At 39.8% G+C, this 26,400-nt stretch overlaps 1 protein-coding gene across 3 annotated transcripts in view; it reads right to left on the bottom strand.

Annotated features, from left to right (window-relative positions):
* The window catches only part of EYA3 (EYA transcriptional coactivator and phosphatase 3), a 1,396,180-nt gene that overhangs the window by 831,973 nt on the left and 537,807 nt on the right, over nt 1-26,400 (bottom strand). For all 3 annotated transcript variants that reach the window (XM_044060112.1, XM_044060111.1, XM_044060110.1), the window contains one exon: nt 10,545-10,605. In XM_044060112.1, coding sequence (XP_043916047.1) covers nt 10,545-10,605 — 61 coding nt within the window. The remainder of the gene's footprint in view (nt 1-10,544; nt 10,606-26,400) is intronic.

Genomic DNA, 26,400 nt, shown 5'->3' on the forward strand with positions numbered 1-26,400 from the left:
AGACACACACATGCTGCAAAGCTGCTAGTTATTGCATATTCATTAGTATATTTCCGACTGCAGTGTTATAACTATATGGTGTGGACCACTTGAGTTGAGAATATGTCTCTATATTGGGCATGTTCTCTGTTTGAACGTTGTATATTATCTATAATATGATATGGAGTACCCTCACTAAATTCAAAGAAGCCACAATAGAAACAAATATTTATTAAAAATGGAGAATAGAAGGATGAAGAGAAAAATGAAGGAAAATGGTTGATGGTCATATAAGGTTATCTTTTCCTGTGAATGTAGAAGAGTTGACAGTAATAAGTACCAAACAATTGTGTTATAGCATATTTAAAGCCTACTTTGCTTCTCATATTTTCCAACCTTACAGTTATAACGCTGCAGATAAATTCTGTAATATCATAAGGAGTATGAGTTGCTATTTGACATATGACATATGTGGTACACTAGCGATGAAATATGCCAGTGGCACTAATAAATATATAGGAATTGCTAAGAAATATAGTCTTAAACTATATAATACCAATACCAAACACAAATTAGTAGCATTCATACCACTAAAATATGACTTTTTGAATTAAAAGAAAACTATAAGATTACTGATAAATGACAATACAAATGTAACGTTATATTCATTGTTACGGATACTTCCGGATTTAATCAACTTGTGGCATGGTTAACTGATGCATATAATGCTTAACATTTTATTTTTTTTTTTTATGTATGTATGCATATATGTGTGTATGTATGTATGTGTGTGTGTATATATATATATATATATATATATATATATATATATATATATATATATATATATATGTGTATGTGTATATATATATATATATATATATATATATATATATATATATATATATATATATATAGGTAGACCATTACAATAAATTTGATACCTATGAATGCCACTCACACTATAAGGGAGATAGACAGCAAGCATATTAATTTTAAGATGCATAACCGTTATTGCTACACAAAAGATATATTCAAATAAAAGATTTTCCTTTACAATTTAAACAAAGCCAAATAGTTAAGTATTAAATCTATGTATAGTTGTGTTGCCTTAGTGTTTTATAAAATATTAAAAATAGATAAAGACTGTATTTAAGTAATCTGTAAAGACAGATACATGTATATTTAAAAGATATATAAGATACTTTTCATTATAAAACTACCATATGGCGGGGCCGGGGGAGGATGCTGAAATGCAGACTTAGAGAGATCGCTTGAATGATTAGATCATTCAAGGATGAGATGTTCTTTCTCATGGAGGGGTTTGTTGGTTGTTTATCTTATATTGATCTCAGTTATGATCTTGTAATTTACTTTTATTGGGTGTCTATAATCTATTGTAATACTGATGGAAAAAGAAAGAACAAGTCATTCTCTTCATGTACACACATCTACACATTGTTACGAGTATATGAATATGGATAAAAGCAAAGCTAATATAAATCCAATTGCAAAATGTACATCTCAATGTAAATGGTTTAAATAATAGCTGCAAAAGGGGAAGTGTTTATAGATATTTAAAGCTATGTGAAGCGCAACTAGTATTTTTACAGGAAACACACCTTACACAGGAAGACATAAATAAAATAAACAATAAAAATTATACAATACTAGTAAGTTCCACCTATAATCAGAAGTGAAGGGGAGTAGCAATTTCGTGGAAAAACACTACTTTAATGCCTAAAATCATAAACACGTTCCATGACAACTCAGGAATGTTTTGCCTAGTGACAATATCTATCAATGAAATGATATATACATTAGTGAATATTTATTGGATACCAGGACTAGGTGTTAGAGTGGCCAAACAACACTTAGAAGACATTGTACAATATACCAAAGGCAATTTAATCATAGCTGGAGATTTCAATTGCATTATAAAAGAAACTGACACAAATACTAAAACTACACGTAAGAGATCACCTTTAACAAAGTTGTTATCCGAGTTTGTTGAAACTTTTAATATAGTTGACATAAATGAGTATGCTATCCCAGATTCACTATTCTTTACACATTTTTCCCATATACATAATACATACTCTAGAATAGATAGAGTGTACATAACAAAGGATTTAACCTCTAAATTAAATACAGTCAAGACAATTTCATGTCCATTTTCGGACCATAACACCATAACGTTTGAGACAGACTTATGTTTCAAGAGAAGGATATCAGTAACAAAAATACCATCTTACATAACAAATCTCAAAGATTTTAAGGAATTTTATATTAAAGAGACACAAACATTCCTAGATATCAATCTTACAAAAGATGTATCTGAAATATATATATGGGATGCATTGAAAGCATACCTATATGGAAGAGCGGTGGGATGGTATAAAAATAAACAAAACAGTGGAATAAGGAATTAATGGAATTACAGTCAAAAGTAGATAATTTAAAGCTTGATATTCAAAATGGAAACACCAACTTAATAAAAGAACTAGAAGATACTAATAAAAAATACTCAGAGATGCTACACCACAAAACAATGATCAACTTAGAAAAAATTAAACTATGTTACTATTCAATGAACCCTAAAAACCAATGAAGAATAACAAATAGGATTAAAAAGATTATTAAAACAAATCAAATCAAGGAAATACATAATATAGAAACCAAAAAGAAAGTATCTGATTTAGAAGGAATACTAGAAGCTTTTAGGCTATTTTTTCATAAACTTAATAATCAAAATGAGAAAACAGAAACACATTCAGCATTGAAAGCTTTTCTCAAAAACAATGTTAAAGTTAGGTTATTAGAGGAGCAGGTACAACTAATAGATAAACAAATAACAATGACAGAACTTAAAAGCTGAAGTAAATAAGCTAAAATTAAACAAAGCTCCAGGTATAGATACCATCACCCCAGAAATGTTTAAATTACTATCAAATGAGGCTTTGCTGTTGTTATTGAATGTCTTTACATCAGTTAAAAATGGTAAAGACATTCCTCCTTCTTGGAAGTACACATTAATATCACCAATTCTGAAACAAAATAAAGATCCCAGTGAATGTTCATCATACAGACCCATTTCACTTCTTAATATAGATTATAAAATTTTTATGGCAATACATGCTGCTCGAATAAAACAATTACTACCACCTTTGATACAGGAGGATCAAACAGGTTTTATAAAAGATAGGAACACTTATGACAACATTAAAAGAATTCTTTCCTTAATTGATTATATAAATGTCACAAAAAACAAAATGAATGTTATTAGCTTAGACAAATAGCACATTTGATTCAGTGAACTGGGATTATCTGTGGTTAGTTTTAGAATAATATTGCTTCTCAAACAACTTCACTTTGTTAATAAAATCATTATATGAAAAATCATTGGCTTATATAAAACTGGGATCTTGTCTGTCTAAATCTAAGGCTGCCCGCTTTCTCCGTTATTGTTTGCGCTAGTCATTGAACCCTTAGCAAATAATATACGTATGGATAAAAATATTGAAGGAATACAACTAGACAACAGCCTAGAACTTAAAATTCAACTTTTTGCTGATGATATTTTAATTACCTTAAAAAATAATAATAGCAGTTTAAAAGCATTATGGGACTCAATTCAAAACTTTCAAAACTTTTCAAGTCTTAAATTTAATGAGAACAAAACAAATGTATTGCTTATAAATACTAATAAAAAAGATCTAAATAAAAAATACCATAAATATATCTCTACCGATAATATAATTAAATACTTGGGAATTATAATAACTAAGAACCTAGATACTACAATTGAAACAAATTATAGAGAGACCTTAAATAATATTAAAAATCTAATACAAAGATGGAATAAATTCTTCTTTTCAAATGGAAGAAAGGCTTTATATAATTAAAATGATCATATTTCCAAAAATTCTTTATGTCATACAAGCTTGTTCTTTGCCACCAGCTAAATCGCACCTAAAACAATTAAATGATTTAATGGTAAGATTCCTATGGTATCAAAAAAAAAACAAGGATAGCTATGAAGTATCATCTAGATGATTGGGATATAGGTGGCATAGGTTTACCAGACAAAGAAATATATTTGCATTCATCCATTATTAAAACAATATCATTATGGCTAAATACAAAATATACATCAAAATGGAAGCTAGTTCATGAGAGAATCTGGTTAAAATCAGGATTTGTAGTAGCAAATAAGTATACAGATTTCATACCAAACAATTTTCTATGGCTGATGAAGGAATATATGATGATACATAAGAATAAAAATATAAGTTCCAAATACATTACTTATACATTAAAAATTTTCCAAAATCTTATTAATAGCAATCCTGATATTAAAGCATGGTCATTTCTTTTACATCCAGTAGCGTACACACAAGGTAATATAACATTTAATATGGAAGTAATCAACATGCTTAAAGAAAAGGGATTAATATATTGGCATCAATTGCTAAATTCTGGAAAACCTCTGACAATAGACCAGATTAAACAGAAATTAAATATGGAAGATAGTTCGTGGTTACATGTACAAGAATTAAGACAGTATATATTAAGCAAACAAGAAACAATGCAACCATCAATAAGACAAAATGTTCCTAACCTTATAGAACATATAATATTACTAACGAATCAACCCATTACTGGAAAGGGATACTTATCATCTATTTATAAAACAAACAAAAAAATAAAAATATATAATAATGACAAAATATGGAATTATTATAGATCAGTTAATGGACATGTGCCAAATGACAGAGATAAAAACACTAATTCTTCTCTCTCCAAAGCAGACATCACTTTCATTACATTGGAGACTTTTTACATGGCAATTCATACACAGATCTTATGTAACCCCTCATAAAATGGAACTTATGTTTAAGAAAAATATTGGCTGCTGGAGATGTGATTTATCAATAAAAGCAGACTGGCAACATATGTTCTACGAATGCCATTTGATTAAACCATATTGGGATAAAATAAATTATTTTCTGCAAATGGTATTCAATGATAAATTCCAGATTTCCAAATCTATTATTTTGTTTAATGCACCTGTACCCGACTGTGTGCCAATAACAAAATATGTAATCTTATGGACTCTCCTAGCTATTGCAAGGAAGAACATTACATCAAACTGGAAATCCAAAGCTTCTCCAACTTTTAAGCAATTCATGAATATGGTGTCAGCAGTATCGCAATTGGAAATGAACACTATTAAAGGAAGAACTGAAAGAACTACATCATTATACGTAGCATGGCAAAAAGTAACTGAAATACTGGAGAATAATGACTGCAGCAGATTATAATCAGGAAACAATTGTATAGAAAGTCAATTATATGTCAACAATAGACACCCTTTAAATACTTTATTTTGGTTTTAATGTTTGATATCTGTTTAGAGGTTTTAGCCTACCTTTTTAAATAATTTGTAAATACTTCATTGTCATAAATAACCTGCATTCACGTTTTCTTGTTTTTGGAAATGAATAAAAATATTTAAAAAAAAAAAAAAGAAAAATCAAGGGTACTGGTTGTTTGCTGTCTATTGCTGGAAGAGGACTGCTGTCAAAGAAAGTATGTTGTTAGGTATCATTTCAGCAAACACAGTGTGAAACGTGCAATGCGCCTTTAACATTCTTCAAGGCCTTGTCCAGTATTAACTATCCAATTTAAATGTCTCCTCCACTTTCAAGCCTGCCTACTCTTGTGCTGCACTGCTGTCTGTTATTACCATCAACATTGTTATGACCCAGATTTTCAACTAGTCTCTGCTATGTGGTCAGGAAAAACACACTTCAAATAAAACGGCCTCCCCCCCGCTTGCCTTCAGAAAATCGACCCTGCAAAAACAGACCCTGCTTCCATGCTTTTATAGGCTTAGAAAACAGAGCTGCTTACATGCAAAAACGGACCCTGCTTGCCTTCAGAAAAACACACTTCAGAAAATGGACCCTGCTTGCCTTGAGAAAAAACGGAGCTGCTTACAGGCTTTATGACATGATAAAATGGAGTTTGCTTACCGTGGGTGATGACTCTGATAGCAGGCTTAGTGTGTTGATAGGGAACCCGCATACTTTTTAAAATTCACGTTTGCGTGTGATGCATGCACACGCATGAGTCCTCCTTTCAAAAAACTGGACAGCTGGCAACTATATATATATATATATATACACAGACAGAGCTTGCGCGGTGGTGGTGCTGCGGTAGCGTTGTCACCTCACAGTAAGACGCTGTCCGGTTCGATTCTCAGCTACAGCGTCTTCTGCGTGGAGACATGCGTGAATATAGACAGAGTTTACAACAATCACACCCCCATCCTGCAGTCATCAAATTTGTTAACCAGAGATCATAGATCAGTTGGGAGGTCCAAAAAATAACCATCACATGGGAAGGGGTCTAATACAGCTTTCTGTGGACACTATCAGTCGTCATCTCTGTTAGAAGACTCATCACCCACTTGGGAGATGTGCATTCTTTCTTAAGCCAATTACCTAACCCTCAACCAACTGCCTGAGTGACCTTCATAATGAAGGTGTCAAGATTCAACAGGCAGGACCTGCCTTTTACAAGGCTGAACTGAAATGCATCAATTTTAGTTTGATTTCTGATGCCCTTATCTATAAGGTCAGTTATGAAGCACTTCATTCTCTTACAGATAAGACTCACAAGGCTGATCAGTCTATAGATCCCAAGGTAACTGATTGAACCACATTTATTGAGAGACATTACTGCAGTAGTTCACCAAAATTTGGGGACATAACCGGCAGCAAAGTTTAGGTTAAGCAGCTTGAGTAGGGAACCAGTGAGTGCATGTTTAGCACTATTTTAAAAAAAAAACTGGTATGCCATCTAGGCCCATACAGGAAGCACTCTTGGTTTTGAGAGTACTTTACAAACATGCCCCTTGGTAATAACAGGGGAAGTGACTCTGGGATGGTTTGAGAAGGGATAAGTTTCAGGTGTAAAATTTGCTGCAAACTTACCAGACATTAAGGTTTGAACAGGGGGCTCCATTATGGAAATGTTTGCTGCAGTACAGTTATTTCTTAGCTTTCTGATGTAACTGAAGGAAGAGTTGTAGTTATTTATTTCATTCAGCTGCTGGCCTTAATTCATACGATGCTTTGTTGGTCTTTATAGCTGCCTTCAATTTCTTAGTGAATCTGTGAATACAATTCTGATGCTGCGGGATTCTGGCACTACAAGACAGCTTAAGGAATTTTGTTTCTTCTGTTATACAGTTTGTTTATATCGGCACACTACCAGGATGGTTTGTTTTTGAATTTATAACCATGTACAGTTTTCGGAGGAACTGTCAAGTCAATATGTTTATCTAAATGGGCTTAAAAATTATCAGTGTAACTGGCTGCATAATTTAGAGATTTCATACATTTGTATGAGGTTTGCCATTTTTGAAATCTTTAATGAAAGTGGTACTGGTTACCAGGAAAGTGGAAGTTCTTAGGATAAAGGAAACTATTTCAGATGGATAGATAATTATCAGATGTTAAAAAGCTGAGAGTTTAGTGCACTTTCTTAAACAGCGAGACTCCCTTTAACTGTTAAGGTTTGTGAAGGAATCTCCAGGCACGCCAAGAGCCATAAAAAAGTCCACTTCCAAAAGCATTACAATTCAGCAATTTGCTGTCCATTTGCTGGTCACAAAATCACTTTACCTGTGTGTAAAAAGCATAAGCTCAAGCAAAAGACATTTACAAGCCTGCTGTAATTTAGGCAGCACAGATTTGCAAAATAGCCACCCCTGTGGCTTGGCATTATAAGCAAAATATTCAATGTACTATGGCAGTACCATGTGCACTTGTGAACAATCCAAAATAATTGTGCCGCAACAGTAAATACCATCCTCACAGTGGCATGGCAGACAGCACTGATGCCTCAAAAAGCTTTTTTCGCAGTACATTCCTGGCTAGGATATCTTATGGATACAGTCTGTACATCCCCCAATATATCAGTATGGGTTTTCAAGAAGGTTTCCAGTCTCCTCCCACATCTTAAAGAAATGTAGACAGGTAAGACTCTAAACTGCCTACAGGCAAGTCCAATGTCTAAGTGTATGTTTTACAATGGACTGGTAATCTGCCAAGAACTGATTCTCTACCTTATAACTAGTAAGTGCCAACACAGATGCCCCCCCCCCCCCCCCATGAACAGGATAAAGTATACATCAGAAATGAAAAGATGAATGACTTATCCATGCAAAAAATCCTTACAATAATAATGAAACTTGGAAGTCCATATGCCAAGCAGCTTGGCACATACTTCCTCCAGTCTAGCTGCAGATAAATGTCACTCTGCTGGTGGCAATACTGACAGAGTGAGAAGGCAGCTTCAGTCATCCTGTAACTTAGTAAAATATGTGGAGTTTACTTGTATCACCATTCACTACCATCTTTATAAATCTGTCTCTGAAAGACAAAAAGTAATTGTTCAGCAAATGCCTTCATTGAACTTTTACTATAATTTTCTGCATCTAGGTGTAGGCCAGGGAACTAATGTCTGCCTTTGATTAATATACAAAAAATCCGGGCAATTCCTGCAGCAATCATCCTTATGATAAACATTAAAAATCTTTCCAAACTTCTGCAGCTTTAAGCACTACAATGCTTGCAACAGACTATAAAATAATAATGTTTGAAGAGGTTAGTGACATAGGAAACTAAACCATCTAGAACTGTTTTTGAGGTTCAAACAACATGAGGTGGCCAATACTACCTGGTCATAACTAGTCAGCACACAGAGTAATACTCCAGATGAATCTGTCTAGGTCTCCTTTTTGTTCTGGAACTTATCTTTTCCACAAATTATTCAGTTATGGCCAGAAATGTGGGGAAGTCAGGTAAATGATGTGCTTGTGCTCATATGAGGACAGTTTAATGACTAACAGTTTTTTTTCTTAACATTTTCTTCCCACTGACCAAAAAAGCCTTCCCAGTGGCATGTGGACCCATTCACACCTCAGCAATGAGAATCATCCTCATATTCACCAAGGTGAGTGCCAGGGTGGAGGGCCTTTATCAGAGCACAATTCATCCTGACAGATGACAGCATTTTGTATTACGGTTCTAATCCCCCCATTGCTACTGACATGTACACATTACTTTCAACCTTTTAGCACAAGAACTTTTAAATACTGCTCCTAAACTTAGAAAGTTGCTAAAATAAAAGGTGTTGTGTTAACTTGCATTTTCTGAAGAATACAAAGCCTGAAACTCAAATGTCTGTCATTACTTAATGACTACAGTCTTCAATGATTAGTAAGAAAACCACAATTTTTATGAGGACAAAACCTGGACAGTTGAGAAGATATGCATGTACACTTGAATCATTACAGGGGCAGTCAACATTCTCAAAATATCTAGGCATACACAAGAGCTACCATCACAGGCTTGGGCAGCCTCAGTGCACACTCCTCCCTTTACCTGACCCTGCTTTCAATGCTCATGAAACCTCCATCCCACAACAATGGAGCATCAGACACAGCTGTCCGGGTGCTACCCTCCCACGGTCACCTACTGCAGATTATATTTTTAAAATCCAATTAACCTACTAGTGACATGTGCTGCTCACAAACCATCTTTCACAGATCAGACAAAAGACACCTACTGCCCTAGTTAAACTGTTTTCATCCACCGCTACAAATATAAAACCAGTCAAAGATCCAGAAACCTGGCATGTCAAAAACACTGCTTACTGTTTGTGTAGAGTTTACATGTTCTCCCTGTGTTTGTGTGGGTTTTCTCCATGTACTCTATTTTCCTTCCACCTCCCAAAGACATGCAGGTTGATTGGCTATACTGTTTTCATATACTACATTTACCATTGTCTTTGCAGCTTGGGTCATGGCTGAAAGGGGTGAAAATTTAACTTACTCAGTTAAATGAAAAGCAAAACAAATGTAAATTAGAAAGTTCTCTCCTTAGAACTAAGGCACACCCTTCACATAATAAAGCAGCTTGACAGAGAAAGCAACAGTATTGATTCTCAGTCAGATGACTTGCCTCCCTTCCCCCATTCTCTACTCATACTCCAAATTTCCATACCATCACTTCATCCAGCATAAATCTCATCACTAAAATTGTTACCAACCTCAAATGTGCTGTATGTAACCCATTTTGTTGAATCACAAACTACTCCAACCAAGGTGATACATATAGTAAATCACCTATGGATACATATATAGTATTGCTTCTACCAAGCATATGCTCCTCCAATTTTTTGCCCAAAAACCCATTATACTATTTTAACCAAGTTGTTTTTCTTCTCTATTATCAGTGTAGAAAATTCAGTGTTAGTGTCCATTTCTATACCACCCTGTCTACATTTCATGCAGGAAACAACGCAGACATCTTATGCTGATGTAGTCTACCACACTGTAAAGGAAAATGGACAGCTTCATGCTAACTGTGAAAAGATTTCAGAAATGCAAACTAATAAAACATGCCAAACAATGCATTATTAAGATATTTAAAGTGCATTTGCTCTTTCACTGTTTAATGAATAAACATTTAAAAAGTACATAAACTTACTTGTTAGAAAGTACTTGTGAGGTAAAGTCGGGAGGCCTTGATTTGTATGTAGTACAGTTTGCTGCCAAGGGAAAATATGCAACATTGTTAGAACTCTTCCTCAGAAACATCCAGAAAAATACTAGGTAAGGTTTCTGCTACTGCCAACAAAGCTACAAAGAAAGCACAATATTAACTTATCATTCTTACAACCACATTTTTATCTCTAACAGCTTCAAACTACTCTTCCCTAGCCTCAAATATTTTCCATCCCCGGGCCCCACCCACCCATTTTCTAAACCACATGCCCTGGTAAAAGTCAAGTTGGCAGCAAGATTAGCAAAATATATCAGGCTTCACTGTCACAGGCAACAGCCTCCAGCATATCCTCAGAGACATTTAAAACATCTCATCTAGCATGGTAATGTCTCTCTCCAGTGTTCTGGATCATCCTCAGTGCTTCTTCCCAGGGGGGCCGGGGGGGGGGGTGAGCGCTATGCCTAATACATTTCAAGGAGGAGGCAAACAGGGGGCTTCCTTACCAGGTACCAAAACCCACTTTATCTGGATTATGATACAAAGGAACAACAACTTTACTTCAAAATCCACCCAGACTGCAAACCTCCTCACTTTGTCAAGGACAGCAAGACCAGTAACCCTGTGAAAGAACCTCATATCTGTCAGCTGCACTCATGATCTCACCCTTTTGGTCACGACACAAAGCTCACTGACTGTAGATAAGGCAGGGATACAGACTGACTGGTAAACAAAGAACATCATAGGACTCTGCTCCACCATTTCAGTCTGGTACAATGCCTGCAGTACTGCCTCCAAAGGTCTATCTTCCCAGTCGCCACTACCCTCACTTGTGAAAAAGACCTCAAGATATTTAAACACCTCTATGAGACATAGCTTCTCCACCTCCAACCTCACTCACTCCTTTTGCTTGTATGAATAACATACCTTCACACATACTCAGCTCAAAGTCTTTTTACATTTACTACTTTTGATCCACCAATCCATTGCGGTGAGGGATATGGAAAGCACTGTGGGAGGATGTTAAGTAATAAAATGGGCTACTCGGTAAGTAGGACTTCATTAGCAATTCAACCATAAAAACCTTCACACTAAATGTACATGCACAAATGTTACCTAACTGCATGCATAATCAGTTCTTTGATCAGCTGAGCAAATTGGCACCCACAAACAACCTGGCTGTCCAATGTAATTACTCATCTCCCACTGGCATAAGCATTCATGTTAGAACTCTCTTTATAGATGTGCCATCCAATTTTTTTTTTTTTACTGAGTGCTGATCCCCCTCCTTACTCCTGCTGACCAGTTTTCTACTAGCAGTCACAAACTTATTTGTTCTGTAGATTCTGGTGTCGGCACCTCACATCACCTCAAAAGGAAAGATTTTCCTTACTCCATCAGACATTAAGATAACTGGAGCTTGCTGAAAGCCTACTGAAGGAAGAGCCATTATACAAGCCAACCACAGGGAAACAGATGATTCTGCCTAGTGCTGTGAGGTTCTCCCTGGCAGCCAGACATGAAGTTGTCCAACAATATTGCCTCAACAACCAACAGGCACTTCCCTGACAAGGAAAAAATGCAGATAGTGCACATATGTTGGACACCCTGCTGCATGCTGCAGTACCCTCCTCCACTGCAAATCAGTCATGCTGGGAATCAGGCTGCTCCTCCTGTATGTTTGTCATGCTGTGGATCAAACCAGCACTGGCCATGCCCTCTCTACCTCTAAAGACAGTTCTCCCACCCCCCCAAACTGCTAATCAATATTAGTTCATCTGGGATGAGTCAGGACTTTTTATCCCTCCGTAACATAGAACCAGCAGATATGATCCAGCTTGCAAATTACTTGTAAAGAATGGAACAAATGCTGTTGACACATATTGAATGATATCTGCAACACTAAACAAGCTGAAAAGTGAATACTGCATACATGTGGGAGCACATTCTAAGTACCAATCAGTCAACTCAACCCAAGTACAGTCTTTGCTTGTATCCTACATGCAGCATAACTGAGATATGGATACTGTCTCATAAGTAAAAGTTCAGTTTTAACTTTTCCCTCAGAGAATTTATCTTCAGGTAGATAGCAAATGTTGGACGTGTGACAGGGAAGAAAGAGGTAACTGGGAACATTTTCTGGGAGTGCAGTGACTTGGAGGACTTTAAGGATTCCCTGTGGGATGCACTGTAGGAGATGCTGGGTGGGCAAATTGGTGTGATGAGGGAGATGACTTTTTTTGAGCTATGATACAGAATCTGAATTGCCTACACATGGTGAGGCATTGCTGTCTCTAATTATGGTGGCTGCCAAAAAAAGCAATTACTAGAAAATGGAAATCAGAATCTAAATAAACTATGCTAGAAGTAGAGAACACAGTAACAGAGATAAAACAACTGGAATTGAGATCTTTAGAAAAAGGTAGGAGCAGGCTACATAGGAAAAAAATGGAATAGTGGGAACAATACATAAAGGGGAGGAATGAGGCTTAAAAGAAGGCAGGACTTAAATAAGCTATGTAATGTTTGACTGAAAACGATTGGGTAGATAAGTGATGCATACTGTTTGCAGCTGGGAGTGTCAGTATGGTTTGTTTTCATTTATATAAAGACATGATTGCTTATGTCATAAGTGATGGTTCAATAAAGATGTTTCTTTGTTAAAAAAAGGAAGGAATTGAAGAATTCCTGTAATGTTGCTTAGGTCATATGATATACAGTAATACAGGAAGCAAATGTTTGTTAATTCTAACAATCCAGTTTATTTTTATATAAATGTAAATGTGCCTATGTCACAAGTGATAATTCAATACAAGTGTTAAAAAATAATGTGATTTATTCAATGATAACAGGCTAAAGCCACAAAAACAATGTTTGGTATATCCATTTCTCATCTACTGGGCTAAAAAAGGCCTCATCTGGCTCTGAATCACACAGAGATATAGTCCTAAAATAGGATACAGATGACCAAAATTTGAGCGGTGCAGCAGGTATTAGGCGGAGAACAGAGAGAATTGGTCAGTGTAAAAGACTGCCCCATACTGGGGGAGGATAGCTTAGGTCAGCCACCTGCTGCATTTACAAGTTTAGCCTACTAAGCCAGTAATACCTTTGGCAGGTGTTGGTGGATGCATTCATATACTATGGGGAGTACACAATTCCATTCAGTGATGTCTATGCCCAAAACAACTATTAAGTCCTGGTGGGTGCCCCAATAAAAAAATTGGAACCAGATTTTAAAATTAATTGAAAAACGTCCCTTAGCCGTCACCCAAAATGAAATGGGCCATTGGGAAGGACAATCCTGCATAGCTCCCAGCCTGGAATAATTAGGATCTGCCATCAAACAAGGGAGAGCAGAATAGCTGAACCCAAAGATTGTGGGATGTGGATACGCCTTCCACGGTGGTAGGCAGACAAAGGGGTAAAGGCAGGGACACAGACATATCTATGGCTGCCTGGATGACTGCTCCTTATGGTCAATCACTTATACAGACAGCATCCCCTACATCCAAGCAGAAGTGTAGCTATGGTAGGGTAAAGGTGGCAACTGCTCCGGGCTCAAAGTGATAGGGGGCGTGATCGGCCAATCCCAACCATTCTTTAATGCATAACAGCATTTAAAAGCTGGTATTTCATTTTTGGTCAAACTTGAGAGCACTGTTGTCCTTCCTGTGTGGTCTAAACTGTAGCAACTGCTGCCACACTGTAGCAAGCAGTTTGTTAGTTTAAAACACTTATTTTTTTTTAAACAAAAACCTGTAGGTGGGGTTGAAGTGTGGACTGGGTACTGCCAGCTGGCTTCTGCAGTTTTAAATGCAGAAGTCTTTTATTTATTTATTTTTTGCTCAACTGAACACTTGAGGGGGTGAGGCTGGACTGGCACACGGTGCTAGTTGAACCAACTACGTCTCTGCATCCAAGAATAAAGACTAAAGACCTACAGTGAGAGGGAGGGCGTAGTAGATAAGCCAAAGGGCAGTGCAGAGAATTGGTAATGCATTAAGCCTGCCTTGAATCTGAGGTATCATCTGCACGATTGTCTTATTGGGACATGCAGGTATGCCTCTTTTAGGTCTAAAGTCACCAGCCAGGCATTCTTGCCCAGCATGGGCAGAAGCTGCTGCAAAGTCAGCATTTTGAATTTTGGAATGTCCAGATATGTGTTCAAAATCGATAAATCCAGTATTGGCTGCCAGGCCTTGTCCTTTGTGGGTACCAAAAACAGTCGAGTAAAAACCTTGTCCTTTTTCCTGTTCTGGTACAATCTGAATGGCCCCCATATCCATGAGGGACGTAACCTGTTTCTGTGCCTCTGCCCATTGATTTTTTGGCAGATCTGGCCAACCATTTGCCATTGGCAGAGTGTGGAAATGGAATCTGTATCCCTGTGATACGATGTTTAGTACGCACTTGTCCTGGGTTATTAACTGCCAATTCTGAGCAAAAAGTGTGAATTTTCCCCCTATGGGTGCTACCAAAAGATAAGCGCTTGGTGTAGAATGAGGGAAGCCATTGGGATTGCTTTCTGTAGGTTTGCGCTTCATCTCCTCCAGATTTGGAGGTGGATGTGCCCCATTGCTTTGACCTGTATGAATCTTGCGCCTGGTATCTGGAACCCTTAGGGCGCCTGGATTTGCCTCTTTGAGCTCTGACACACGAAAGGACCAGTTTTTTGTAGGCCAGTGTCTACGGAATCTTGGTGGCTGCACTTGTAAGAAATCTTTAACAGTTTGCATAGACTTAGCTTTGTCTTCCATTTTCTTTAAAACCTCTTGTGCCTTAATACCAAACAGAGAATCATGCTGTAAAGGTGCATTTAGCAGTTTAACTTTAATATGATCAGGCAAATTTTGTTCCTTTAACCAGGCATGCCTCCTAATCACAGATCCAGTAACTGCAGCCCTGCAGTAGGCATCTATGGAATCAAAACCACACTGCAAAGTATGCTTTCCTACTTGTTCAGCTGCATGCAATAATTCCTGCAATTCTTTATTTTCTGCACATTCTGAAATCAACATCATTTTCTGTTTCAGCAATCCCATAACATGTTGTTGGTACTTAAGCATATGAAATTGACAGTTTAAGGCCCTGATTGCCAAGGTTGCAGATGTTCTAAACCTTTTTTCCCCATCTGTCCAGTGCCCTTGAATCTCTGGTCAGAGGGGGTAGGATTTTTTGTTGTCAATGCCTTAACTCCCTTTGGACCCTGTGAAATAGTTTCAGGATCAGCAGCAGGGTTTCTAAATAAAAATTCATGTCAGTCAGGGACCCTGTAATATCTGTCAGGTTTACTGGGAGCTGGAGGCAAGGAGTCAGGGGTCAAGCTCGACTCCGAAAACACATCCACAATGTCTAGGACAGGGGGAATGGCTAAAGGCCTGTGCTGAGGGAATAGAAGGAAATCCCTGAGCCTCTTTTTTGATTCTGAGAAGTCTTGACTCTCCCAGTGAAAATGCTCCCTCAAAGTATGCAATGTTTCTCCAAATGAATAATCCTCAGGAGGAGATGCAGATGGAATAGACTCCTCAACATCAGAATCCTCATAGGGAGGTATAGATAATTCCTGATCAGAAGAAATAGAAACCTAATCTGAAGATTCATAGTCAGTGTCTTGCCTAGACCTCTTATCTGGAGGGGGATGGGTACCCCTGATCAAGGTAATAAGGTCTTCAGCCATTTTGATAATCTGTATTTTAGGCATAGAGGCCTGTGCACGTGACTCATGCATTGTTTTTTTTAGTTTTAGAAGTTGCTTTTGTCTTTGGTTTTGCAGCTGTCGTCGGTTTGATATACAAATGCTGAGGTCTGAATACACCCTCAGAAGCCAGTGCCTGCTCAGCGTCTCCGGACCCATCCGAGGGAGATACATCCGTCGGTCCAATACCTTGAGTATCTTCTGGCATGCCGGACTCCACATGGGTGTTGGTAGAGGCCTGCGACTCAAAGGTAGCGGGCATCAGGGGCTGCGAAAGCGCCTCAGAGTACCGGCGAACTGGCGACTGGCTTAGGAGAAGCTTCGTCGTCGGTTTTGGATTTCAACTGGCTTTTTCTGTCCTTTTCTTTGCGTTTTTTTATGTACTCCAGTAGTCAGATTGCTATCAGACGACGTTTCTGGGTAGTTAAATCTGTTTCCAAAATACTTTGATGCAAAAATATACAGACGCTTAATAGTGCGTTGGTTAAATTTAGCACAAAATTGACAGCCGAAGAACATCTACAATGGTACCTAAAAAGCCTTTGGTGTCAACACTCTCAAGACCTGGAAACTATCATACCTATGATACCCTGTTTAAGGAAAGATTTTCTTTGGTGGGCAGCAGCATGCAGCCACAACAAGGGACTTCCCTTCTCACAATCCCATGCCATCCAGACCCTCACCACAGATGCATCAGACTATGCCTGGGGTGCACACCTGGACAACAGGTGCATTCAGGGTTATTGGAGCCCAAATCAAATACATCTGCACATCAACCAAAAAGATATGGTAGCTGTTCAGCATGGTCTGACAGCTGTCAGACCCCTGCTCTCCCCAGGGCCTCTAGTGATCAAAACAGACAACACCACAGTGATGTGTTACATCAACAAGCAGGGGAGGGGACTCGCTCTTATCCTCTCTGCAGGCTCACCACGACACTTTGGCACATGGCCTCAGCCATGCGAATACACCTGATAGCACAATTCCTGCCAGGCTCCCTAAAGTCTCTGGCAGGCAACTTAAGCAGAAACCGGCCAGACCCACATGAGTGGCAGCTAGACCACAGAATCTTCAGCCTTGTAATCCAGAAATGGGGCACCCCAAAGGTGGACATCTTTGCCTCCCACTCCAATCATCAGCTCAGCAAATTCTGCACCAGGGAACCTCACAGCAAGGCCTGGAAAGTGGACGCTCTATCCTTCCAATGGGTAAACCTCTCTATCTATGCATTTCTCCCTCTAACACTCATTTCAAGGGTACTACTCAAAATAAGGGAGGAAAAACCAAGGGAAATCTTGACTGCCCAGACTGGCCATGCCTGCACTGGTACCCACTGCTGCACAGCCTGTCATCCTGTCACCATGGCACCTACCTCAGATCCCAACACCCCTGACCCAGAAGAATGGAGAATTCATGCATCCACAATTGCAGACCCTGAACCTGGCAGCCTGGCTTATTCCCTGACCTCTCCTCCAGCTTCCAGCCTAAGCAAACAAGTCCTGGATGTTACACGCAAGACCAGACACCCCAGCACTAGAAAATCCTATGCTGACAAGTGGAAAAGGTTTTGCACCTGGATCCAGGCTAAGGGAGCCGAAACAGCACAGCCCTCCCTACCTCTCATCCTGGATTACCTGGCAGACCTACTACACAGGGGTCTATCCTTCTCTTCTATTAAAATTCATGCCTCTGCCATCTCTGCTCATTACAGCACAGAGCCACCTCTCTTCTCACACCCTCTCATCAAACAGTTCCTAAGAGGGGCTAACAACTTAAGGCCACCCAGAAAAGCTCCTACCCCAGCTTGGGACCTTAACTTTGTGGTGGAAAAGCTCACCCTACCCCCCATGAGTCTGCAGCTTCAGCAGAGTTAAAATTCCTCTCTTGGAAAACAGCCTTGCTTCTGGCCATCACTTCAGTTAGAAGAGTTTCAGAGCTACAAACACTCATGGCTGTAGAGCCCTTCATCATTTTCCATGCTGACAGAGTCGTCCTCAGGACTAACACATCCTTCATGCCTAAAGTGGTGACCAGTGTGGCTCTCAACCAATCCATTCATTTGTCCACCTTTTCCCTAACCCACAAAACAAGGGGGAAAGGATTCTGCACTCTCCAGATGTGCAGAGACAGCTCAGACTATCTGGATAGAACTAAAGCTTTTAGAAAAACTGACCAATTGCTAGTCAGCTTCACAGCAGGGGCAGAGGGCAAGGCCATATCCAAACAATCTCCAAATGGATAGCACACTGCATCCATTTCTGCTACAAACAGCACAGGAAACCGCCCACAAAGGGGGGGGGGGTCAGGACACATTCCGCCAGGGCAACCTCCACCTCTGCAGCTTTTCTCAGAAGGGTCCCCACCAGGCACATCCTGGAGGCTGCAACATGTACTTCTGTTCATACCTTCACCAAGCATTACCACCTGCATATCTTCTCCAAATCCAGGGCAGGCTTTGCCACCTCTGTCTTGCAGGGCATCCTTACCAGTCCCCAGTCTTCCTGACTACCTCCACCCTTTTCTTCAGCTTTGGGAATCAACCCAAGTGTGATGACTGCAACAGTGAAACACGAAGAACATAGTACAGTTGTGTACACTTACCATAAATGTAGATGTTCGAGTGTATTCACTATTGCAGTCCTGGTTTCCCACCCTCCAGCCCCCTTGTCTCTCTCTCTCTCCTTACAGGAAATTTTTGGTATTGACTTTCTAACCTAGCTCCCTATTTGGGGGCTCCTGACAGTTGGGGCAAGAAAAACTGATGTAATGGCGTTGGCTGTCTGATTTTATACCACTGACGACCTGATGTCAGTCCTGGAGCGACAGCAACAGACGCAGAAATACGAAACCTCTGGTATTCGGGCCGACTGAGGGCTACCCCTGGCAGGATAACCCAAGTGTGATGACTGCAACAGTAAATACACTTGAACATCTACATTTATGGTAAGTGTACACAACTCTACTTTCTCCCATCTTTGAAAAAAGTGAATAATTTTGTGGAAGCTGAAGAGTAGGCAAGAAATCACTAAATACATCTGAGTATGAAAACCACATCAGAATGTGTTGCTACTAGGTAGACATTTTGGATATAGAAAAAACAAAGCAAAAGGTGCTGAGCACCCTCTTTTGTGCAAGTGTTATGGTGGAGAAGATTAATGGGGAGTCTACAAACGCCATAAATTACCTATATTGTATCTGTAGATGTAACAGAAACCCTATCTAAAAAAATATTTGTAGATCTGTTTAAGGGACCCAGACTATGTTAATAACTTTAGATTACGCCACTAAAGTTCCCCACTGGGAACTGCAAATGCTAAAAACATTACCAGGAAGGAACAACTAGGTAGTCACATTCCAACAGTCCTATGCTGTCAGACTACAGGACTGTTAGGCAAAGGACTGTTTCTAAACTGCACTTACTGTCACACAGTACACATTACACAGTCATATGTATACACACATAGGATCATAGGAGATTGTGAGGCTAATGGCTCTGGCGCCCTTACAAGTCTAGCCAGAAGTTTATCCCCAGAAAAGAAACCACAATCAGCACCTGTCAATGAGGGACACAGTTGGAACCCCTGGGACAAATCTGTGGTTTCCCATCCACACATCAAGGCTTTGCTTGAACAGGGTCAGCAACGTACTTTGACATATATGGGGAGTGTATTCCAGAGATGGGGTAGCCTCTGGGAGACGAACCTCTCTCCACAGCAGGTTTTGTTAAAATCACATATTAGACTTAAGCCTTCTGATTGGGTACTACGTGAGGAGTTAGACTTACGGATATGGAGCATCTCTAGTACAGCAGGGTCTGAGATTGCCTCGTAGGTGAGACACAGGTCACCTCTGAGCAATCTGTATGACACAGAGTAAAATAATAGTGATTTGAATCTGTCCACATAGGACAGGTGTTGGAGGCCATGGATTCTCTTTGCGAGTTATTTCTGTGGCCTTTCCAGGTGGTGCAGGTGTTTTGAGAGGTACATACCAAATATGGCATTGTACTCAACTACTGGCCTAATGAGGAAGGACTAGAGAGAGATAATAACCTCCTTTTTTCTGGATGTAATCCCTTTACTTATGAGATGAACTAAGTAAAAGGCTTTTCTGACCACTGCCACTACATGATAGTCAAATGTGAGATTGTTGTCAAACTGCGTACTCAGGTCTCTCACCACAGGTTGTGTGCTTAGGGGGCTGCTGGTAATGTGGTAATCATTAGGGGCCATGGTTTTGCAAATGGTATGGTAATACATTTTTTTGCATTTAATTTAAGGCCGTGACTTTGGCACCAGTCATTTGTTGCTGTGAGACCCTCTTGAAATATGTTATCATTTGGGCAGTCAGTGACAGCACCCAACTTAGTCATCTGCAAACATGGTCAGCCACAGACCTTTTGTCTTTGCCTGGACCTCTGAGAAGTAGATGCCAAACAATAGGGGTCCCAGGACAGATCCTTGGGAAGCACCACTAGTGACACGTCTGCTATCGGAGGTACTGGCACCTATTTTGACCTTGTGGGTCCTATAAGTGAGCCAGTTGGCCACCCACCTGATGAGACAGAGATTTACGCCAAGTTCTGTTAGTTTTTCAGTGATGCACAGATGGAAGATTATTTCAAAGGCTTTGGCCAAGTCAAGGTAAGCTGTGTGTAGTGACTTTCCCTCATCCAGTAGCTGGGTGATCGTCTCAAAATAGTCAACCAGGTTCAACAGCAAGACCTGCCCTTGACGAATCCGAACTGGGTGGGGTCAAGTGCTTGGAGATTGCCTATGTCCTTGTTTATGAGGTCCATAATAATATGCTCCATAGCCTTACAGATTAGACTTGTCAAGCTAATGGGGTGATAGTTACCAGGGTCAGTAGTGGCACCACCTTTGTGCAAAGGGATGACAATGGCAGTTTTCTACTCTGTAAGAATGAAGCCTGTACTTAGGCTAAGGCTGAATAGGTTGCTCAATGGCGAGGCTAGATCTTGCTGGAGATGTTGCAGAATGCAGCCTGAGATACTATCAGGTCCCATGAAAGCAGTGTTCTTTGCCTTGGATAGGGCCTTTAACACTTTATCTATGGAGATGTGAGGCGCGGGGCAAGTATCAGGGATGTTAAATGGGCTTATATGGGGGAGAAGGGGTGAAGTTTGCGCTGAACCTATCTGCTAGCAGGTTGGCTAAGTCAACAGGATCAGTGTAAGCGGCACTATCAAGACCTAATTCAGAGCAAACCTGGGCTTTGCCATGGAGGTTTCTGACATAAATGAAAAAGGCCTTGTGGTTAGCCTTTATTTATTTTGGAGGCTAGTTTAGATTCATAATTGGCTTTGGAGGTTTTAACTATTAATTTAATTTGGTGGTTGAGGCTAAGGAGGGAATTTTCCGAATTGGGAATTTGTGCCTTTTTACCCTTGGAGAACAGTTTCTTCTTTTGTTGTAAAGCCTGTTGATAGAGGATGTCCACTACATTGGTTTGCGTTTCCTTGAGGAGCAGGTTTTAGTTCTGTTGGGTATGGCTGAGTCCATGCAGTTGTACAGGTGCTTGTACACTGCACTGGCATATTGTTCCGCATATTTGTCTGCATCCTCTGGGGGGGGGTGGTGGTGTGAAGCTACTGATACCCCCCCTTAGAAAGTTGTAGTCAGTTTTTGAGAAACTTTTTAGCCTGGTTATGGCTGGGGGGGGGGGGGTTGAATGGGATAGACACTTCGAATGAGACTGATCTCACCAGTGAAGAACTTACTATGGGGGTGTGCAGCAGTCACCCATGTTGGTGAGAACCAAATCTAGAATTCTCTCTCTCCTTGTGGGGGATGAGACAAGCTGGTCTAGTGCATTAGACTTGATGAAATCAAGGAATTGTTGGATAAGTGCATTAGAGCAGGAATAGTTCACCCAGTTTATGGTGGGTTAGCTGAAGTCACCAAGGATCAGGGTGTTAGGGCGTACCTTGACTGACTCGTGTAGGTCTAGGTAGGAGGAGTGGGTGCCCTGAGTCATGGAGGGGGGTCTATAGCTGGCTATAACTTGGATGGGTGTCTTTCCAATTGTCACTTGCACCGGGAGAAGTTCTAGTGCATCATGCTGGCAAACCAGTCTGGAGGTGTGCTTGTCTTTAATGAAAATAGAAGCTCCACCGCCCTTAATCTTCTCAACCTAATTCTGGGGTCAGAATGTGTGGAATGATATATAGCCTTGGTAAGGCAGGGGTGCTGTCTGCAGCCTTGAACCACGTTTTCATGACTGCACAGATGTCAGCATCTCCCAGTGCTAGGAGAGCCTCCAGTGTGTTTGTTTTCAGGTTAAGGCTCCTAGCGTTAAGCAACATGACCTTCAATTTGCTTTTTGATAGATCTTTTATGTTGGAAGATTTATCCGTGGGACATTTGCTTAAAACAGGCACAATGGGGGAGGCAAGAGCCTTGGCCAGAATTCTGAATCCCAGGGGTGACAAGTGGAGGCCATCTCTGGCAAAGCATCAGGGTCCGTCAACCATGTAATCCCAGCCAGACAGATACTGAATCCCCTTGGAATGACACCAAAACTAAGCCAATTGTTAGTCAATTATTTTTTGTTGGTATTGTGGTATCATTCTTGGTGAAGGTAGGATGCTGCTTAGGGCTAGGGTCATACCTGCCTGGGACACGCACTCTAACAGCTCAATAATTTCTCTCTTCATATAGTCCAGGGAGGTAAATCTCAAGTCATATACACCAACATGGACAAGAGTCATACTTGTACCTGTTGTGGATAGACTTAAGGGCGTGCATGGTGTGGTGGATTCTGGCACCTGACAGACAACAGACCATGATCTTCTTGTCGAACCTGGTGAGGGGGACATCGGTGTGTCTCACAACTGAGTCACCAATGACTAGTATGTTTGATTTAATGTTGTGCTTTATGGGCTTATGAGTATATTGTTATGCCTTATGGGCTGTGTTTGTGAGACACTGGTGTGTTATCTGCTGTCTGTAATGTGTTTGGTGCTGTGTGTGGAATATATGTGAGTGTGTTTTGGAAGTCTCTGCTGTTTAGGTAAATTTTTATTTAGGACCTCTGTATATGCGGGTGTGTTGTGCTGGCAATCTCCTCTTTGCCGGGGGTACTGACTCCGGCTCGAAAGAGGATGGATTCCAGTTTACTAATACAGATGCATCTCCGGCAAGAAGAATTATGTGCTAGGAGAAGAGGGTTGTCAGTGAACATGAGGCAGTTGCTACACTGTCGCAGTATGCCCATGTCGACCAGGCTGGCAGGAGAAACTGACATTTACATATAAACAAATATACAAAGGCTCAACTACTGTTTCTCAAATCAGCAGCAAGACTAACACAAATTTCATGTGCTGAAACAAAATATCCATCTCTAAAAAGTCAACAAAACGTGCAAAAGAAAAATGGGATTGAAAAAATAAAGAGGTACACAATGAAATAACTGTTCACACAAAAGTGCAGTAATACTGAACAACTGTAAGAAATGAAACTCCGAGTACTGCCAGTTAAAGCAAAAAATATTTCAACAAATGAATATATATTAAATATATCTGCCTATTCAACAGTTACATGAAGTGCAAAAGATGACACGAGTAATTTATCACAGTTTAAAATAGTCCTAAACATAAAAATGTACTCTTAGCTGTACAGCTCAGATGTGTGGCATAAGCAACTTATATGACATCCACCTTCTACAGCTGGTTGCATCTCTAAATGACCTTCACAATGTTTACCTACTATCTAGCAGCAAAATGTAGCCACCTCTTTCACATGCCACAACCAAAGCAACACTCATGTGCCCCCATATGTAAAACCTGTTATCTAATTTATAAGTCTACTGTCACCAATCACAAAAAAATGATAATAATAATAATAATAATAATAGTAATGTACTTGTCTCACTTCCAACCTTCCACTGTGACCACCAGTTTTAAACTAAAGTGATTTCTCTACAAACTGACAATCAGCTTTGAAAAAAGCATAACCAACACCCTCCCAAAAAAACCATAAATAACCTTAATTTCCACACTAGATGAACTTATGCAATGCTTAAACTCAGTAGTTTGTGATAAGTGCATTACCCTGCTAATGAACTCAAGTAAATAAATACATGCAGTGAATTAATGAAAACACTGTAAACAGCCCAATTTTAAGCTTCTATTTCAATGAAATTAAAATCAGCCAACTGAGGTTTAACTCTCAAAGATAAAATTTCTTCACACACAGTTTTGTCTCTTTGGAGAGTCAGTGTTGGGAAAAGAGTCTCATTAAATGGTAAAGAATGTGCCTAAGAGCTGATCTTTAAATTTCTGCAAACAGGTTCCCATAAAATAGAAATGCAACTATTAACACATCATTAAAATTAACAGTCTCACCTTTGTCATTTACCATACAGGTACAGGGTCTCTGAGGGGAGAAAATTCACAGCTTGGTCTCCCTGAAAGTACTGAACACCATCACAAACTCTACTCCATCTTTAAGGCTTTGCTACTAAATATTGCTGTACTTCTTGAAACCATAAGCCATGAAGGTACAAGTACACAGACAGACAGACAGACACACACATGGTACTGACAGACATATCATAAGACACTTGCACACAGCAACTCAAAATTCAGATGGAAAACCCACAAATTGGTTAACAATTAATGAACCAAACTGACCCTTTTAAAAAAGATAAATACACTGTAGGTATTGACCATGTCAGTGAACTGGTATGCTTTATTTATTTTTCTTCAGTTAATGGTGTAATTACAAAACACAAAATTATCCCAAGTTTATAACAGAAAAGATGATTAGAAGTGCTAATTCTTTTGCAAGGGATAGCCTGCATCTCGCATTCAAGGGTATGTTCTTCGTGTTTCACTGTTGCAGTCACCACAGTTGGGTTATCTGCTTGCAGTAGCCCTCAGTCAGCCTGATTAACGGTCTTGGGTCCTGCGACTGTTGCGGTCTCTTCTTCAGTGACGACAGGGGTATAAAACATGCAGCCGACGCCATTACATCTGTCTTTCTTGCCATGCGGTCTCCGAAGCAGAAGCAGTTCACAAGTGCTGGTTGTCAGACTCCTGAAATTTTCGTTTTCGACTTTCAGAACCGAAGTCTTCAACTAAAGCTAAGTGCCCCGTTGGATAAACTTTTTCTTGCTTTAAACCGATGTCAGTAAAAGTAAATAATTGTATTTCTTGTGGAAAGCAAATACCTCAGTAATTTCCATTCATACTGTATTCCTTGCCTACACCCTGACCACGACGTACCTGTCAGTTTTGTGCCTTATTTAAACAATGAACTATCCATCGTAGGTATATTTTTGCTTCTAAATATTTTGGTGCTCTGTTCAATTATCCAGATATGTATTCGGTAAGCCAGACTACCGACATTCCAAAAAATGCAAAGATAAAGACAGACAGGCTGCCTAGGTCCAAAGCTGCCGATGATGCTTCTTCTAAGCCAGTCGCCAGTACACAGTGAGGCGCTTTCGCAGCCCCTGATACCCGCTACTTCAGATTCGCAGACCTCTACTGAGACCCATTCAGAGTCCAGTATGCAGCAAGATGCTTCAACTGTGGAACCTGCGGATGTCTCTACCTTGGATGGGTCCAGAGCCGCTGTGCAGGCACCGGCTTCTGAGGGTGTATTCAGGCCTACTGACTTGCATATCAAACAGACGCCATCTTCTTCAAGGCCTAAAACTCGAACCATGCCTAGAAAACCGGCACCTAAACTGCATGGTCAGGCCTCTATGCCTAAAAAAAAAAAAAAAAAAAAAAACAAATAAGAATAGCTGAAGACCTTATTACTTTAATCAGGGGAAGCCAACCTTCCCCCTCTAAGAGACCCAGGACTGATTTTGCTTATGATACTTCTGACCAGGATTCTGAAATTTCTGTCAACTCTGATGACCAGGATTTACCCTCATCTACCTATGAGGATTCTGATGCTGAAGACTCTATTCCCTCTGCTTCCTCCCCAAAGGATTTCTCTTTTGGTGAAACCTTGCATACTCTTTGGGAGAATTTTTGTTGGGAAAGTCAGGATTATTCTGATTCTAAGAAGAGGCTTAGGGATTTCTTACTCCTGCCCCAGCACAGGCCTTTAGCTATCCCTCCTGTACTGGACATTGTTGATGATGCCTTCTTGGAATATAGCTTGG

Source organism: Protopterus annectens, chromosome 1.part2 (genome assembly GCF_019279795.1).
Source record: "Protopterus annectens isolate FY-2018-M chromosome 1.part2, PAN1.0, whole genome shotgun sequence".
Taxonomy (NCBI): Eukaryota; Metazoa; Chordata; order Ceratodontiformes; family Protopteridae; genus Protopterus; species Protopterus annectens.